This window comes from Dermacentor silvarum, chromosome 6, assembly GCF_013339745.2.
Source record: "Dermacentor silvarum isolate Dsil-2018 chromosome 6, BIME_Dsil_1.4, whole genome shotgun sequence".
Lineage (NCBI taxonomy): Eukaryota > Metazoa > Arthropoda > Arachnida > Ixodida > Ixodidae > Dermacentor > Dermacentor silvarum.
The window spans coordinates 147995984-148014036 of record NC_051159.1 but is presented as its reverse complement, the minus strand read 5'-3'; the positions used below and the strand labels follow the sequence as shown (position 1 = coordinate 148014036).

At 44.3% G+C, this 18053-nt stretch overlaps 1 protein-coding gene across 4 annotated transcripts in view; it reads left to right on the top strand.

Annotated features, from left to right (window-relative positions):
- The first annotated feature begins 813 nt into the window (after nt 1–813).
- LOC119456187 (cytoplasmic polyadenylation element-binding protein 1) overlaps nt 814–18053 on the top strand; it is a 42720-nt gene continuing 25480 nt past the window's right edge. The window contains exons 1-6 of one of the 4 annotated variants that reach the window (XM_049669594.1): nt 814–951; nt 3062–3221; nt 3812–3844; nt 11658–11907; nt 14278–14416; nt 17457–17658. In XM_049669594.1, coding sequence (XP_049525551.1) covers nt 835–951; nt 3062–3221; nt 3812–3844; nt 11658–11907; nt 14278–14416; nt 17457–17658 — 901 coding nt within the window. In that variant the 5' untranslated portion in view covers nt 814–834. Of the gene's footprint in view, nt 952–1120; nt 1383–2154; nt 2352–3061; nt 3222–3811; nt 3845–11657; nt 11908–14277; nt 14417–17456; nt 17659–18053 lie in introns of those variants that run through there. The other 3 variants (XM_037717813.2, XM_037717816.2, XM_037717815.2) reach the window with 3 other exon arrangements.

Genomic DNA, 18053 nt, shown 5'->3' with positions numbered 1-18053 from the left:
ATTTGCTATTTATATGCTTCGTTGCATTAAATACATCTCTTGTTGTGAGCAATCATATACTGAAATGTTCGAGAAGTGCGTTACCAATATTTTGTTTCTCTTGCTAGTGACAAGACTGGCGCAATCTATATATAGATACACGTGCTGAAACACCGCACTCACCATTTGTCAACAATTGTGTGGCACTGACAGCCAAGTCACGAAATGAAATGTCCTACATATTGTTGTTGTCTTCGATCGCAGTTTTCGATATGTTTACTCTTAATTTTATAACAATGACGAGGCAGCACGGCTAACTAACCAAACTTGCAAAAAGGCAGCACTTTTCAATGGATCACTTATTTTTCAAAGACGAAAAACGTGCTCATGGGGTGCCTGAAAACGAAGAAACAGCTAGTACGTGTCAGGGAGCGGTTCCAGAAGCAAAAGCGATATCTAAAATCACGCATCGACGTATTGGCTCCGTTTTAATTAGTCACGATTCCCTCGACATTTCCCAAGACGCTGGTCTGTGAAACTGCCACGAAAAGTCCTCAAACTGCAGCTGTAGTAAAATGGCTTCTCTTTGCCACGCAGGCACGAGCTCTTTATTGTATTTTTCTGCGCGCGCTTGTTTGTATTTAGCAGTATGGTGTTGGTCTCATGTGAGGCGTACAAGTGTGATTCAACAATTTTTTTTTAATTACCAACAGCGAGGACAAAAAACAAAAAGAATGAAATAAATAAGTAGAAGCGAGCCGGCGGCAGACAGGAGCGCCGCGAACTTATTTTCCTTCGTGAAGTAAAAATGGTCTGTATGGCTCGGCGCGCGGTGGGTGGCGGCGTCGTAGTAGTATGCACGCGCATTCGTTCCACGCTCCGTCACGGAGCCATTCCGCGCCAACAGCAGCAGCAGCAGCAGCAGAGCGGCACCCGGGCTCAAGACACCACCCGGCTACCACGATGTACTCGGTAAGCGAGAGCTAAAGCCACCGCGCCGGTCAGGGTAGCAACCCATCGTAGCAGACGACGCTGCGGGTCGGAAAACCATTTTCATGCGCCCGCGACTGCGAGAGAAAAAACCTGCGGACCGGCCGAAACCGCCGGCGGAAGCGGAAGCAGCGGCTACGGACTCGCCGTACTCTGTTTATGCCGCACGAAGCACGTGGTTCGATAACCTCCCCCTCTCCGCTTACGGGCCAGCCTTCGCCGCCGCTCGTCTCATTTTCTGCCCGGCGTCGGAACCGAGGGACCGACGAATTCCGAGCCACCCCAAGCGCTGATTTTAAGCGCTGCCCGGCCACCGACGCGGCACGAACGTTTCGGCGAAGCTGTCCTGCCCAGGGATACCGCATTTCGTCCTCGGTCCTGCCACGTGTTAGCGTCAAAGAGCGGTTTTAATGGTGAAGTATATTCCATCTTTTCGAGCACCGCGTTGCGCACAGGCTCAAAAGCAGTAGCCCCGCTGTCTCAACGGTGCAGCCTTGAATGCGGTTCTTTGTACGATGATGCAGGTCAGCCCACCCTCGCAATGCCGAAAAAAAAAAAAAATGTGGACCGTTCGATGGAAGGATTTTATATTCCAGCATCGGGTGCAGGCGTGTCGCTCTCGCGGCGTTCGCCTTCGTATCGCTCTGGGGGCAGTTGAATTTTGCATTGCAACTCCGAAACCTAGCGCAACCGGCCGAAGCGTTTCGCCGGGCAGGTGTGCGTGTGTGCCCATTTTCGGGGCTGCTACTTCCCTGCTGACATTTCCTTCAGGGTTAGTGTCCTTGACCGGCACACGAGAAAGCAGCGTGGCTGGCGTGGCGTTCTTGGACTACGAGGTGGTTTCCAAATGCAGTAGACATTCACCCCGACCAGCTGTTGTAGCTCGCACGGGCAGTAGCGCTGAATTAAGGGCTTAGATATTCGCTAGTCAGTTCTGCCTAGAAAAAAAAATAAAATAAAAAGTTAGTGGTCGTTAAGGCGAGGCCCACGCTGCACATGTGGCCACGGGGGAGGCACATGCGACACATCGCTCGCTGCGGCGAAGGTGAACCGTACAACGTGCGTGTATGCAGTTTTTTGCCTTTCAACGTCGGCTGCTGTACTACGCATCAGAACACTGCGTCACCTTTTTTTTTTTCTCGTAACGTCAGTTTCATCAGTGGTGTTTCGGTCCCTTGATAGTATTGTCTGCTTGTGGTGTTTCACGAAAAAATTTCGTGGCGACAGAACAAAATATATATGCAAAAAGTAGCAGCCGGCCTTTTAAAAGGCGAGGCGTCTGCGCTTTCGACTAGTCAACAGCAGCGGTGTTTGATTCGCGAGACGTGCAACTGCTAAGTCGTTCCCGAACGCAAGGCGTGCACATGTGGCGCACATCGAAGGTGGTGTTTAACGCAGCGCTTGCGTTAGGCCGTTTTCCTATTTTTCTTTTGTAAATTTGCATCCGCGAGCGCATTCCCTCGATTCCCGATAATGCTCGTTTGATATAGCAGCTTCACGGTTCCACTGTTCATCGGTGATCTGCTCCACCGCATATGCTCGCTTTTTTTATTTACTTTTTTCCCCCCTTGCACGCGTGATCTGTGAGGCGTTTCTTTATTCAACAGCGTGCGTTACGCGTATTCCATTACGATATACCCTTATTTAGCCTCCCGGTTGGCTGTGGCCACGTGCAGCAGGTACAAAATCGCTATCTCCGAGATCGTTTTTGTTAAAATCCTCGCTCATTGTAAATGCAAGACCTCGTTTGTTTTTTGCATGCTTAAGGCCTTCTCAAACCTGTTTCTGCGGCACCACACTATTGTTTACTTATGCGTCCATGTAATATTTTTTGTGCATTGTCTCGGCGTGCTTTACATTGTTTACATGCTTTAGGGAGGCAGTGTACTGCCCCTCTGTCATTCTCTGCTCTAGTTGTAACATGGTTGTGCATGCATTCATACTGGGTGGACCAGTATATTTACGCTGCATTTATTGCTTAGTCGAGGAGCAAATGTGCCATAAGCGTTCGTTGAGGTTCTGTGCTATGACTCGTAGTGCTCCTTTCATTGGTTGTTGCAAATCACAGGATTGATCTCTTGTTTCCTTCTAGCTTCATCAGCCTTCCAGTGAGTTTCTGGATGAGGAACTTGCACTCATGGAATCCTTAAGTGACCACAACTATAACAGAGTGCTGCCGAATTTTAACGGTATGCTTGACAATGCCAGTGATATTCCACTGGTGGATCGCCGACCCCTCAGCAGACAATATGGTGAGCATCTACAATGTTGACCACATGCTTTCTGTACCAGCTGAATAGATTTCGCCGAAGTGCATGTCATTGTAGGACTTCAATCGTGGATGTTCCTTGCGCTGTAGCAATTGAAACGGCACTGTATTGAAGGATTGCAGTTGCTGACCATATTCTACTTATGGTGATACCACTTCAGCGACTATAAAATTTTTGCTTCGTGTGGTTGCTATGTTATCCTTCTTTGCACAATTTATAGTGCTTGCTCATGCGCACTATAATGCACACTATGGGAATTTGTATGAGTGTTAGATATATATTAAGAGAATTTGATCCTTCAGTACTGTCGACACTGACAATATTTCCGTCTACATATTGACTATGGACATGACATCACCTTGCTACTTTGCATCGATTGTTGCTGCTATGCAATAAATTGTTTTTGCTCAAGACGGCATTACCATCATTGTTCATGCTACAGCCGCATATTACAGTGCATGTACTCGAGCTATGTTTGTGATCTGAATAAATTCAATCTGCAAATGTGGATCTGACCAGTGATGAATCTCCCGCTGTCATACATGGCGAATGTAATTTTTTTATTGTTCCAGATAATGCAGCTGAGGACTGCCTAAATTTTAACGGTAAGTTGGATGATGCACCGCTGTGCTTTTGTTTTCTACTGTTTGTAAGTTCATCTGAGCTCCAACCAGCAACATTGCTAGGTACCCGCTGCGGTGGCTTAGTGGCTATGGTGTTGTGCTGCTCAGCAATAGGTTGCGGGATCAAATCCCAGCCGCGGCGGCCACATTTAGGTGGGGGAAAAAAGTGCAGAAACGCTCGGGTCCAGTGCTTTGGGGGCACATAGTCCCCTGGTAGTCAAAATTAATTCGGAGTCTCCCATTACGGCGTGCCTCATAATCAAATCGTGGCTTTGGCACGTAAAACCCCAGAATTCATCCAACAGTGCTAGGTCCGTTTGATTTACATGGGCTCACAGCTGTGTCGCAGAAAATTTTCAACTCTGCGCCATGTTGCGCGCACCTTCGAATCAAGCTACAAAGTGCGAGCCGTGTCACCTTCTGGCCTAAGTGTTCTATGGCCTTAGGTCTAGCAGCTTTTTTAGAGAAGCATTTGTCAGCATCTTCAATTACAGATTACGATGGCCATGATATTGCTACAATTTGCTTGGATTCATAGTGCTGATAATCAGACCAGATGCATACTGGTAAATACATCTCGATATGTAGTCTTTGTGGTACCAAAGGCAGGTTCAATTGCATAGCATTGAGTTCTGAAAGCCTCCGGTCATTCTTGAAACACAGCTGAGCTACCAAACCCAGCCTTGGTTAGCATTGTCTGCCAGACGCCATGCACCCCAGCTGGACCACCTTGCCAGCAGGTGCAGCAGTACTCTGCACCAGAGTGGCAACCGTAAAGCATTCGAGGACTAGTGTTTGGCAGTACACTTTGGCATCGGAGAACTCTGGGCTCTGCTGCAGTGCACTGTGAACTGGTGTAAGAGGGGCAGCAAAACTATGCATAAATTAGGAACAGACCCACTGGTGGTATGCTGTTTTTTGTTGCATGTGCACTTAGCTCATAGAGGAACAGTCAACTTCAACTACTTCAGTCTAGGTGAACTTGAGTTGAATTTGAGTTATCAAGAGAAAACAAAACAAAGGTTGTATTGAAATTTCGCAAGGCTGCCTTTATGTTTGAAATTCTGTACTTGTGCATGAAAATACTGTGCAAAGCTTATTTGCACCTTATTGTCATCAGTATCTCAATTTAATTGCACCACAATGTGATGTGCTATTTTCGTCTTGCCCATGTAAGTCGAGAAAACAGCAAATGAGCACTGTTATAGCCAGACTTCCTGTCGGGAAGTCGGTGCTGTGGAGGGTAGCAGAGAAGATGCAGTCATCTATACAATGTGCGCAATCCTCTTTAAAAAATGTTGACAAAGGTTTACCCTGCCAACGTGACCCAAATATTAAACATAGCTAGTGTGCACTGGTTCATTGGTGACACAAGGATAACAATTTACAGATTTGGCATTGCTTGATCCCCTTTGTGTTTGGTGGGCGCCCATAATATCACTGCACCATCCCCCAACTACTGTATAGGCTCGTGTAAGGGCCACACCCCCAACTTGCAGGCCAAGATTTGGAAAAAAATTTTGAAAGGAAAAGCAATTGTGTTTGGTGCCCCAATGCTGCGCACGACCATCGGTGAATTTTGCCTGTCCCGTACTTCCACATGCTGCTACTATATGGCGAGAGCAAAGGTGTGCGCAAGATCCAGAGTGCACAAGTCACCGGCTGGGCCGGCACCATTTTGACCAAAAGGTTCGGTCCTGTGTAAGGGCCACACCTTGTCAAAATTGTAAAAAAAAATTGTGCGGCTCTTACACAAGTTCATGTGGTATTGCGATTTTTTTCACCCCTCGCGTTTCTTAGGGCTGTTAAGTGTTCCACAAGCCCAGATTTTTAGAAGTTTAGTGCATTTCTGTCACATGGTAACACATGTGGAATTTTGCACACGCGCATGTGTGGATGTACACAATTAGCAGAATGCGGTCCCCATTCTTGTCCAAAAAAGCAGCATTGCATTGAAGACTCGTGTGGCTATGACCTTGGCCCCCATAATTTTTATGGTGAAACAAATTGCCACGCATTACAGTACTACTAAAAATTTGTGCACTGCCATGCCTAATATGCAACTATATTCACACTTAGAGGCATGTGGAAGTAGCAAAAGCTGCAAGAAATCTGCTTACTTCATGTCTTAAGCTGGCGAAAAACCAAGTGGCAAGCGTGATCGGTCGTGGACCAACTTTTCAGCGTGGAGAAAGAGGGACGTCATTCTAGTTCACCAGAAGCTACCTTTCATGCAAACATCCGGTCATAAATTGATGATGGCACCAAAGTGTCAGCGACCATACACGTTACTGTAAGAAACTACCCCATTCAGAAAACAACTGGCTGAAATGATGAAAACAATTTAAACATCCATCGTTAAAATTCGGTTTGAATAAAGGTGCAGACGAGGATGTGAAGTGACATGCAATCACTGCCTTTGGTGGTAGATGGATCAATAAACGTACTGCTTGAAATTGTGTAACAAATGCTATAGCGCGAGCGATTGTGTGCACAGTAGGTAGAGTTGGGGAAAGCGATAACAAAACAAGTGCACATTTTGACCGGCTAATTTTCCACCTGTTTTGGTCACTTCCCTTTCTTGCCACTTCGCAAGCATGAACATAGCCAAAAGCCAAAGATGTTGCACAGGCAGCAGAGGACACTGCCCACCCCATTTCGACAAAGGTGGGCACAGGCGGGGAGGAAATGTGCGGAGGAGTGCCGTTATGATCAGCAGGAATGTTAGTCTATCATATTTGTTACATGTTTTGGCAGACTTGAAGTCCTGGGGCAGTAAAGATGTGATGAAATGGCAACTTTCTGGCAACACATTAGTAGATGTGTCCACACAATTAGCAGCTAGACTGCGTGAGACTGAGTTTTAGAGTGAATGTTGTTTTAGTAAAATTAAAGCCAATCTGTGGCTGTAGCACATTGACATTGTGAAACTTCCCAAGCACCAGTTGCCAAAAAGCAGCAGCAGCAGCCGTAAATGTGCCACAAGATGCACAGGCATTCCATATATCTTGTACAGTGTAGACCGCTTATAACGCAAGTCGCTGGAGTCGCGAATATCCGCACTATAAGCGGTACCGCACTATAACCAAAACAACTATTTTATTGCGATAATTGGCACTCCAGGCGCATTTCTGCCATCACTGTCACCGTGCTCTAGGTTCTGTATTCGCTTACTAAATTAACAAGCACGGTGTCACACGCGCACGAGCAAACATGAACACATCTCGCTCGTTGCTCGTTGACCACGGAAACGGCACGTTAAAGAACCCCAGGTGGTCAAAATTACTCCGGAACCCTCCACTACGGCATGCCTCATAATCGGAACTGGTTTTGGCACGTAAAACCCAAGAAGACCACTGAAACGAACTGTCAAAACGCTCGAGTGACGAAGCACGGCGAGCGAATTGACCTTCGGGCTATCATGCCTCTCGCTTCAACGCAACCTATAAGCGGTGAAAACGCGGCGCGCGGCAGGCTTTTCACGTCGCAGATTGCTTTCAAGATAGGGCCAAGGCGATCGTATGGCCAAAGTGGATCGTCGCAGATTATGTCCTGCTTAGGTCCACTGATACCGTTCCGCATTGCTGGCGAAAATCCTTTCCTTCTGTTTGCGCCAGTCCCAAAGGCAAGTTGCGGATTCTCCGAATACCTGTGATGTGGCCCAATTTCGGTCAGTCTCCGCACACATAATCACTGTCCTTTTAAATGCGGCATCATGATGAACTCTGTACTTCATGCTGATAGAGCAGAAGCAGAGAATGTGAAGACAGATGGTAGACTATTGCCTAAGCCTGTGTACTGCAGCACATGGAGGAAGCTACGGTAGCTAGGCTCAAGAGTAGCTAGGCTTGACGCGCGACGGCCATTTTGAAATGCGGACGCCTATATGGTAACGCAAATTTAGGGTCGTACTCGATTCTAACGTGCACGCAATTTTTAGACCTGTTTTATCAGAAAAAAGTGCATGTTAGATTCGAATAAATACAGTATTTGTGGCTTGAGGGGAGCGCTTGCCATCTAGGTTGACTGCCGAACTTCCAGGCAGCCGCACTGTAACCGGTATTTCGTGTCACGCAACTGCACTATAAGCGATACACGTATACATAGAGCGCTATGGGAAAAATAACAGGAGTCTGAAAAGACCGTATTATATCCGGTCCAGCACTATAGGCAGTTACGTTATAAGTGGTCTATACCGTACTATGTCTTATACTTAGCAGGCAATGCTGTGGAAGCTATGCAAGTAGTGTAGTTAATGTATGATGCTTTTTACAGAATAAATGCTTTATAAACGTCGCATATTACTTTTGCACCTTCATGCTTTCAGTATGCAAGACACTAAGTTTTGGTTGCGAGTCGAACATTACGGTATGGCTGCTAGCCGCAGAAACTTTCCACTGTGCTCTTTTTGTGCCAAATAGGTTGATCTGCAGCATCTACCATGTAATAATTGCATTATATATTATGACACGTATGAGACTTGATGCATACCTGTATCTTTCATGTGATGCATAATTTTTTGGTCAGTCCCACAGCATTCAAGGAAAATGTCGGACATAAAGGACATGATTTTGACACTGACTGCAATCTTGAGCTTAATGAATTTCAGCCAATTGTATGGTTAGCGACATTATCTACCATCCCATTCACTAATAATGTATTGCTGAAAAGTCTATCATGTTGTACTGTTAACATTTCTTGCACCTCTGCTGAAACATATGCTGCAATGATGTTACATCTTGTTAAATCGAACTATACTAGTAATCTACAATCAGGTTTCACTCTTTTTGAATACAGCAGGTACAGAGAAAAGCAAGCTGTATTTACTTCTGAAAGTGTGGTTTTAACTGAAAACAGTTGCTGCACACAAGGGCAGATAACTATATTTTCCAGTATTGTAACTCAAGTATTATAGCAGATGTACAGAATTCACCTGAGTGCTTATTGAAAATTGGTTGGAATCAAGGTCAGACTCATGTGAAACTAATTGTACATAGTACATGGCTCATCACTGCACCACCTCAACCGCATTATTTTTGTATTACAGCAATTTCTCACTGACAGAGAATGCCAATGGCAGCCATGGTACATGGTTTTAGCCAAAAATATAGCAAAGGCTTGCCGAAAACAGCTTTCAACTGCCAAAAAAAGCTGGTACACACCAGCGCCAAAAAAGTTGCTGAAAGAAGCTGGTGAGCTTTTATTTAAAAGATACAGAAAAAAGGTAGTCTCCTGATAATTACTGAAAGTGTACAAATACATGACATCAAGAAGCTGATTCTTACCTATAGTAATGTTGGCCCTCATACAATGTTGCACTATCACTGTGCATGCTCAATGCACTACAGCCTTGTACAACTTTTTGTACTAATACTATTTGGATATACTACAGTGGAATGCCTTTATGCTAGTGCTTGGGGCCTCCGAAACTGTTTGTTATAAAGGCCACTTGTTGTTAAGGTTACGCAGCTCGCAATAGAACCGGGAAAGCATTATTCCCTTGTAAGACATGTCATTTCGTTGTAGAGATGCTCGACTGTAGTATCTTTGTGCCACTGCATGCTGCAGATAATTAGAATTCTAGAGATCCCCACTTTCCCTATGCTTACAGAGCTTGCAGAGCATTCTTGCATTTCTTCCATTGTGCCTTGGCCCGTTTCCAATACTAATTTCTGAAAGGCATTAAAATCGCCGCCTTAAAGACATGGTGAAGCTTGTGCACCTCTTTGCTTGGCTGTCTGATGTGTAAATAGCAGTGACATCTTGTCAGCATTTACGCATGGGTCTGAGATCTGTGATGCGAGGAAACATGCTGTGCCAGATTGCAGCTAATTACAATGCTTCAAAGGATGTGGTATTAGCTTCATGACAGGTTATCTCAATGTTCAAAGCTGTGGTGAGCATTTTCAGTGTGCAACCGACATTTGGAGTGTATTCATGTGCCCTCATAAAAAAAGTAATGTGACACGAACAGCTATGTAAAACTTGCATTCAAAAGACCAAAATTGCCAAGATAGCAGCAATTGAATAAATCTAGCACTCTACAGCTTTAATGCTTGAACATCTATTTAGGGCAATGTGCCTTTACCTGTTACTCCACTTGGCCTATTTGCGATGTTTACCGTGTGCAGTTCTATAAGTATGCTGTGTAGTACCCATAAACTTTTGCACTTTCTCTGTATTAAGCTGTTAGTGTTGTGACCTGTCATGGCCCTTTGTTGCCACTGCACTACAAGACACATCAACTGAAGCTAAGGTGGTCCATGCTGAGAATGCTTAGAACATTAGTTTTGGTAATAGTACATGTTTTGCAGTGAACAGCTGTTAAAGGTTCACTGACCCGCTTTTTCCTGTGTGTGGTACCAATGTGGCAACCTTCAGGTTTGGCACACCGGATGCCTGCAGGTGTGCACAGCCTGACATGCCATTTAACTGTGCACCCATGCTGGCACTAAAATTCTTTACCAGGTTTCTTGTGCTTTGAGCTGCTTGTAAGTCATCATGATCTTATTTTATGGACACTGCTAGATAGTGGCCTATCCCAGTAATATATTGAAGTTACCCCTGTTTTGCGCCAGCTGACCTCAGCGTCTGCCTACTAATTTTCCCAATCTCCACACAAACCCTCTACTACACTTGACAGCATTTCCCTTCCCTTGGCACTCACTCTGGTGCAGACCACTCGTTATTGGCTCTATGCATTCCACAACCACTTGTCTTAATCGCAACCAGAATATCAGCTACTTGCTTTAATCTAATCTATACTGCCATTTTCCCGTCATTTAACATAGCGCCTTTCATTTCCCATTTCATTGCTAATGGTGCAGTCCTAACTTATATTGTTATCCTCCAATGTATCCACACTTACTTCCTCTACTCATTAACTCTGCAATGCACCCTTGACTTGTATTTCTGCAGAATCGGATACTTTCAGAAAAATTAATGAAGGGCCATGTAGTGGTGTTATATTTTGCAGACTTCCAATTGATAGCATGTAATTCAGTGTCCCTTTCTAACACCAGCCTGTTATTGGGGCTTATTGAATTCAAGTATTGCCCTAATTCTATTCAAAGTTGCCTACCTTGGTGCATATTTATACAGCACTTGCAAGCAAGCCAGTGGGTCTATAATTCTTTGTATTGTCTCCTTTGTCAATTAGTATGTTGGCATTCTTCCAAGCTTCTAGCACATGTGAAGTATGAGGTGATGAGTATAAAGTATTGCAAGCTTTTGGTGTCTCTGCCACCTTTTATAAGCAACCATTGTTCCATCTTCTCCTGCCACTTTTCCCTGGGAGATTCCTTGCAAAGCTTTTCCAACTTATTGGTTACACTTGAACTTTCATTTTTGTGCAATTTCGTGCAAAATGTGGCTATATGGCTGTTCTGGGTACTGTACAGTTCTGTGTAGCTTAATTTGTCTGCTTCATTTATTAAATGGTGGTTGCTAATGACACTGCCCTATACCTTTACTGTATACAGCTTGTTAATACAAATTCCAAGCCTACTTATTGCCAATGTTACGCATCCTCCATTACTGCTTCCTCAATTTTTGTGGTTATTCTCCCTATTTCAACTGAACCTTCTAATTTTTCATTAGTCCCTATTACCTCTATGCTATTCTCATCCTCCTTCTCTCAATCCGGAGTCCACCGATACAGCGTGCCTAATAATCAGATGGTGGTTCTGGCACGTAAAACCCCATAATTTAATTTTAACCTCCTTTTCTACTAAGCCCTGATGTTTGTTTGCGAGCAACACAAGATTGACCCAGTGTGTGTACGTGTTCTATGCAGGGCACAGCAACTGTGGCCTCAGGAACAGTGTGCTGCCAGGCAGCACAGGCGGTTTGTCTAGCTTACTCTCTAACCCCGCCTACTTGGCAGCCTACCAGAATGGCAATGGTCTGGGCTCATTATATCCCAGTGACATGCGTCTCTCCGAAGCCTCTCTCGGTAGACTACTACGGCAGGGCACTCTCCAAACCTCGCCTGTCGGCACTGGACCTCGAGCCATCCGCTCTGCATCACCTTACGCACCTTACAGGTACGTAGGTCTGGTAGTAAATGGGTTACTAAGAAAATATTTGTAGGCCAAGTACATAGAAAAGCAGGAATACACAAGGTCGAGCACATTGAACAGCATTTTATTCCTGGAGACAGCTATTGCATTCCTCTTTCCAGGAATAAAATGCTGTTGGAAGTTAGCACTGCCTCGTGCATTCTTTCTTCTTTGCCATGTACTTCAGCAATAAATATTTTCTCAGTAATAGCATGCCAACAAGCACGAAGCGTTGCGATGGTGCCTGACAATGATGGAGTAGGTGTTTCAAGGAAACATGACCAAAGCCTGTGCACAGGTGCACACAGTAATTAAAGCTTGGGTAATTCAGAGTCAATTCCGTCGAACAATGGGTCAGCTACTTTCAGCATGCTTTAAAGCTATGTAGCTGAAAAAGATGTTGTGGTTAAGGTATGTCGCCACCTTCTTGGAAATCGTTTTTTTATATTTTGACCCTAAACTGGTTCCTTTGTGTCTGCCTTGAGAAGGATTTTTTTTTTTTAAAGACCTTTGAAGTGTGTTTGGTAAAAAAATTAAAATTGATTACAATTTGATTAAGAAAATCGCCCAAAATATGCCCATCATGCCAGGGATCATAACTGCCGATCCTACCGCAGGAAAATAAAATGGCTTGGAAGCAATGTAGGTGTATATGTAGGATGTGCAATGAACTAGGATCTGTTCGCTGTCGTCAGTATTAAGTATGTTATAGCCAGAAAAACCAAGAATTGTGTATTTTCTGGTGGTCGCTCTTCAATTCAAGTTCTATAACATCAAAAGATATTCATGCTTTTCAATAATCCTAGTTCATTGCACAGCATGGGAAGTTTCATTGAAAAATATTGGTTTATGGAAAAGTTGTGAGCTTTTGCGCAATAAAAAACAACTGAAAATGAAGTTTCGAGAAAAACAAGAATTAAGTGAATTAAGGGAAGGCCGTGGGAAGCTAAAACCCACCAGGCTCACAGGTGGATCCCCTTCTTAGCTGCGACGAGTTCACCTTTACATCGTTTTATAGCTCGCCATGTTTTTTTTTTTTTTTTTTTTTTCCGGGCTTGTTTTTTGTCGACTGACGGTTGGCATTCCTCACGCGTGTTTGGTCGCTGCTGAGGCAAGCTACTGTGGTGTAATACTTATCATAGATATTTGAACATCTAGGACATTTAAAGTGACGAAAAGATAGCTTTCAAAAAGGCAGAACAACACGCGGGAGCAGTGTAAATAACACGATGCGAAGTCGTGTGCCCCCATGTGGCAATTTCTGCAATTTGAATAAAAAATGGTAGCGATTAGCCTTGCTTAATTTTATTAATCTTTATAATATCTCATACCAAACTCATCTAAAAGTATCCTGCGCATTTGAGCCCAACGATAAGTTTGTTTTAATGATTGAAATGTAGGTTTCGTTTTCAGAAAATGTCAGTTTCGGTTTTAGGGAGGTGTCTGCGGGCAGTTATAAAAAAAACATAACTTTCGAATAAAACCGGATAGAGGCATAATTTTTTCTGCACCACAATTCTGAATGTCTGCAGATTCATAAATTATCAAACAAAAAGTCACATTTTTTGAAAAAAGCATCATTTTAAAGGGTGGCGATATACCTTAATTCACTTTCTGGTTTCTCGGGGCAGAGCGACTCGCTCCGGCACCTGATAGGAAGACATCCATAATGCACAGCAAAAATTGCCAGTTTGATATTCAGGCTAATGAGCTGACGGGCCTGAGGACGGCGCCAGTGATCTTGGACCCGTTTGCAGCTCCGATATTTAGGAGGCACATAGAATGTGGTTGTGACCAGTTGTTAAAAACAATTTAAAAACTCTCAATTCTGTTTTGGACTATTTCATTGACCTTCGGATTACAAGCAATTTATCAGCTTGAGCTTAACTCAGTTTACTGTGTTGTACAAGTGAAGCAAAGAATTTCTTCCATTGGAGTGTTGGGTGAACAATGCAGCATACTTCAAAATTCCAGGCCGTTTGCTGAAGCTACATGGGTATTTGTTCACTGCATCACCAACTTCACGACACGTAGCAATAGCTTTGGTTTCAGCCAGCCAACTGGCTACAAGAACTGAGGGAAAGGACTAGTCTATTATAGTGTACAACACTGTTTCAAGAGAAGGATTAGTGGCACACAATAGGCCGGCACCTTTACTTGGGACATGCAGCAAATTCTCATTCTTGGTTAGCTGATGACTGTCTATTCCTGTGGCATCCAGGCATTGCTTCTGGCAGCGTATATTTTGTTTGCGACACCCTTTACTCAATTGCTCATGTGGAAGCCTGCCAGGTACTAAAAACAATGTATTCAAGCTCTGAGAACATGTTGGACTAACATATTCTGCATTTGCAGCTATCAAGGGAGCCCATCTGCGGAGCGGTCTTTAGCCTATGGATGTGACCCATTCCGGGATTCCAGAAGCCTTTCCCCAGAGTCGGACTCCAGTGGTGTCAGCTGTGGCACAGAAATAAGCACCTTGTCGGATCTCATGGTATGTACCCCAAAAAGAACTGTTGCTGACTGTTTGGTTCCAGCGGATGTGCGATTGAACATGTCATTATGTGGAACACTGCAGATGTAGATCTGCAAGCAACAGTGCCAATTACATCTTCTGATGTGGAGTTTAATTAACCACTGCACACAAAATTATCACTGCAGTGACTGCTCTACTTAAGTGCTACTTTGTTCAGCACAAGAACAATGGCAGGTGACAAAAACAATTCCAACAGTTGAACACGGTGCTGCAAGATGGTGTCACCAATACAGCTGCTCCTGTCTGCAGCTTTGCTATTGAGCAAACAGTAATATGTATACTGACAATTTAAATCTCTAATGGCACGTAAAAAAAAAAAAAAAAAAAAAACTAGCTCGAGCTGTGCACCTATGCTGTTTGTGGATCATGAATTAACTCCTGGTTGAGAAATATCTTCTAATGGAATGTCTCGCCACTCTGATTTCAGGATGCACTTGTAAGTATACACATTGTGCGAATCTCCATTTTCTCGGTAGGAATTTTCTTTCACTTGTGTTACAAACAGGTCATAGTGCATTCTTATGCATGCCCAACATGTACTTGTAGTCCTCATGCACTTGTTCTTTCAAAACCTCAACATTTGTAGAAGCTGTTAGATGTGCAATAACTACTGATATAAGCCAGTTGTAAGACGCATATCTTGACCATATGTCATCAGTGTTCTTTGAACACACTTTTTGTAAAGAATTGCAGCATTGTCGCTACTAGAACCTGATATATTGCTCCCACAAAATTAAAAACCCATGACGACATTTTAAGTGCTTGTAGGGGATGTAGATACCACATATAAAATACTAATCATAAGTACAAGGCAGAGTTAAACTTGCATGAACTGTATTTGTGAAAAAATTCATGTTATTTGTTTTTACATATTGTGTTGTAGCGAGTGCCAGCCCCCTCCGGCCCCTTCCCGCAACTCGTTTGCCGTGAGCATGCGCCCTTTCCTTCAGCGCCTTCCTGTGGCAAGCGACCTAGCAACAGCCTAATTCCGCCCCTCCTGACAACTCGCTTGCCTTCTCCTTTCCATGAGGAGTGAGCAAGGAGTGACAGTGCCCTCCCCTCCTCTCATTCTTGCCCCCGCCCCTCTTTGTGAACCGGTTGCCCGAGCGCACACGCATTTTCCGCTAGCACGTTTCCTTCGCCTTCCCTCGCCCAAGCCCAACACCGTCGCACCTACCACAAAAACAGCCGAAAAAGGCAAAGAAAGCTGTTCACTAAAAGCTTGTGCCATGAAAACGTGAGGTGATACAGCCACAATCAACGATCTTAACCCATTGTTGGTCACTGGGACATAGATATCCCACCTGGAACCACAAGCGAAAGCTGCCTCAAGTGCGCAGAGGGACATATGTAGCCCCACAGAAACAGATAGCGCCATCTCTTAGAAGATAAAGCAACTATGATTTAGTTTTTATTTGAATTGGTAGGTGGCACTAACAGTTCTAGTTGTTTTGCTTTTTTTGTTTTATTTGGCTGTTGTCACTCTTCAAGCGCGTGAATTTTGTTGCTCTTGCGCCACGAAAAAGTTGACTGGCAAGCGCATAAATTACTTCTTGCACTCCAGTAATGCAGTTAGATCAATTGTAGACAGGTTTGGCATGAGAGTGAGCCATTGTTATCAGCTACCTGCAAGTATGCGGAACGTAGTGGTTGAAGACATCCAGCACTGCTACCGAAATGGCATGACATACCTGTTCTTTCGGGTAATGCTGTGCAGACAGCTCATCAATGGGATGAGCTTTCGCAAGGGTTGGCGCAGTCTAGTATATCACAAGAGAGGAAGCAAGAACTGCTGAATTATGACAGTGGTGCTAACAGACGTTTGGTTCCATGGGCAGGGGCACTACCCGTGCGCCACCACTACGCGTAAAAGGTGCCAGTGGTGCTAAACTACTTCGCAGAAAACATGCACAATGCTTGTGTAAGGCCTGCCAAGTGCCTCTTTGCATTGCTTGCTTTCAACCCTTCCATAAGAAGCCGTAATCACCTCGGAGCCTGAAACGATGAAGCCCAAAGTGTACAGAGGGACAATGTGTGTCCCACTTTCGCTCATGGCCTCACGTTATCTGTGGTACAGGTGTTGTCGTGCAGATTTTTCTGATAATATTCTTGTACAGGAAATAATTTTTTTTTTGCTGTTCTTCCATGTGGCACAGTTCATTTGGGGAAAGGTATAGCTGAAACTGAGATTTCTCGCGCCTGACAAAGGGTTATTAAACACTGCATACATTACTGTGCATGTACATTATATTACAAATGCCAGCATGGTAGCATGCATCATATTTATACTTAATTCTGCCACTCCTTGAAGCACTTAGTGCTTCTAGTGTGCAGTGTCAGCGCTGGCTCACATCACATGCACATTCAGGTTCTGAAATAAGGGCTTGACAAAGTCGCAAGCATGCAAATTGTGCTGTGTATGGCTGTGTACCTGTATTAGACTTCCATTAGTTCAACTCTAAATTTTTTGGTTAATTCGAACTCAACTAAAGGTCCCGGCCAGTGCCAATACATTTGAGCGCAAGCTTTGTTATTTTTATCCTAAAATTGGCTTTTGCTGGATAATTCAAACTTGACTATTTAGCACGCACTTGGCTGAACTCGGTGGTGACCCCAATAGTGGCCTCTTCAGCAGCAATGTCTTTGTCTGGTGGAGCTTGGGATGCAGCTAAACAAAAAAAAAAATTCTGTGGCTAGGAGAGAAAATGGTGATCTACATTCTGCTACTGGTTACCTTGCCTGGTAACAGTGAAATCATGTTTCCATTGCTTGTATAAAAGGGGGTATCAACTTCATTAAACTCTCACTTTGGAGCATGAATTTTGTGCCGGCCCCGTTCTTTCTCATGGTACTATGTTCCTCGCACCATTTACAACTATACAATTATTAACTAAATATGGTTTTAGTGTGCTTGTACTCTGCCTATAGAACTGTACAAAAGCACATGGCACATTGGATAGTGTTTGCGAATTGTAACCTGACATTACGTCCATTGCAGAACTCCTTGGTAATGACGCCTAGCCCTCGAGCCCACACGCATACAAATGGCTTCAGTATGCGCTCAGATCTGGACCTGCTCAGCAACCCGTTCTCATTTCTCACGGACCAGCGCTGGTCGCCTGCTGGCAGCCCACCCACTTCAGGCTTGGAAGACTCTGACAACATTGAGAAGGCGGCTAAGCTGCACAGATCTGCTGCGAGTGAGTTCAGCCGGCTACTTGTGTTCAGGGGTGTCTGAATGGCGAAAGGCTTTGAACTCAAACCTCAGTGGTCAAAGAATGGCACTGCATTTACTGAAAACCTGCCATGTTGTAGTGGCTGTGTCATTCTGCCGCTGTGCATGAGGTTGCGAGTTTGACTCCTGACCATGATCGCCACACTCCATTGAGGTCAATGTGCAAAAATATTTTGCCTTAGATTAGCTACTTCTTACCTCATTAGGCCCCATTGCAATTTTATACAGTGGAAGTTGTAGAATGCCCTCCGCTAAAGAGCATTTACTGCAATAAATTTTCACATCTGTCCATTATTAAAATAAATGTTGCATTGTCATGCTGGCAGGAGGTGAGCTTCACTGCCAATGTTGATCCTGTCC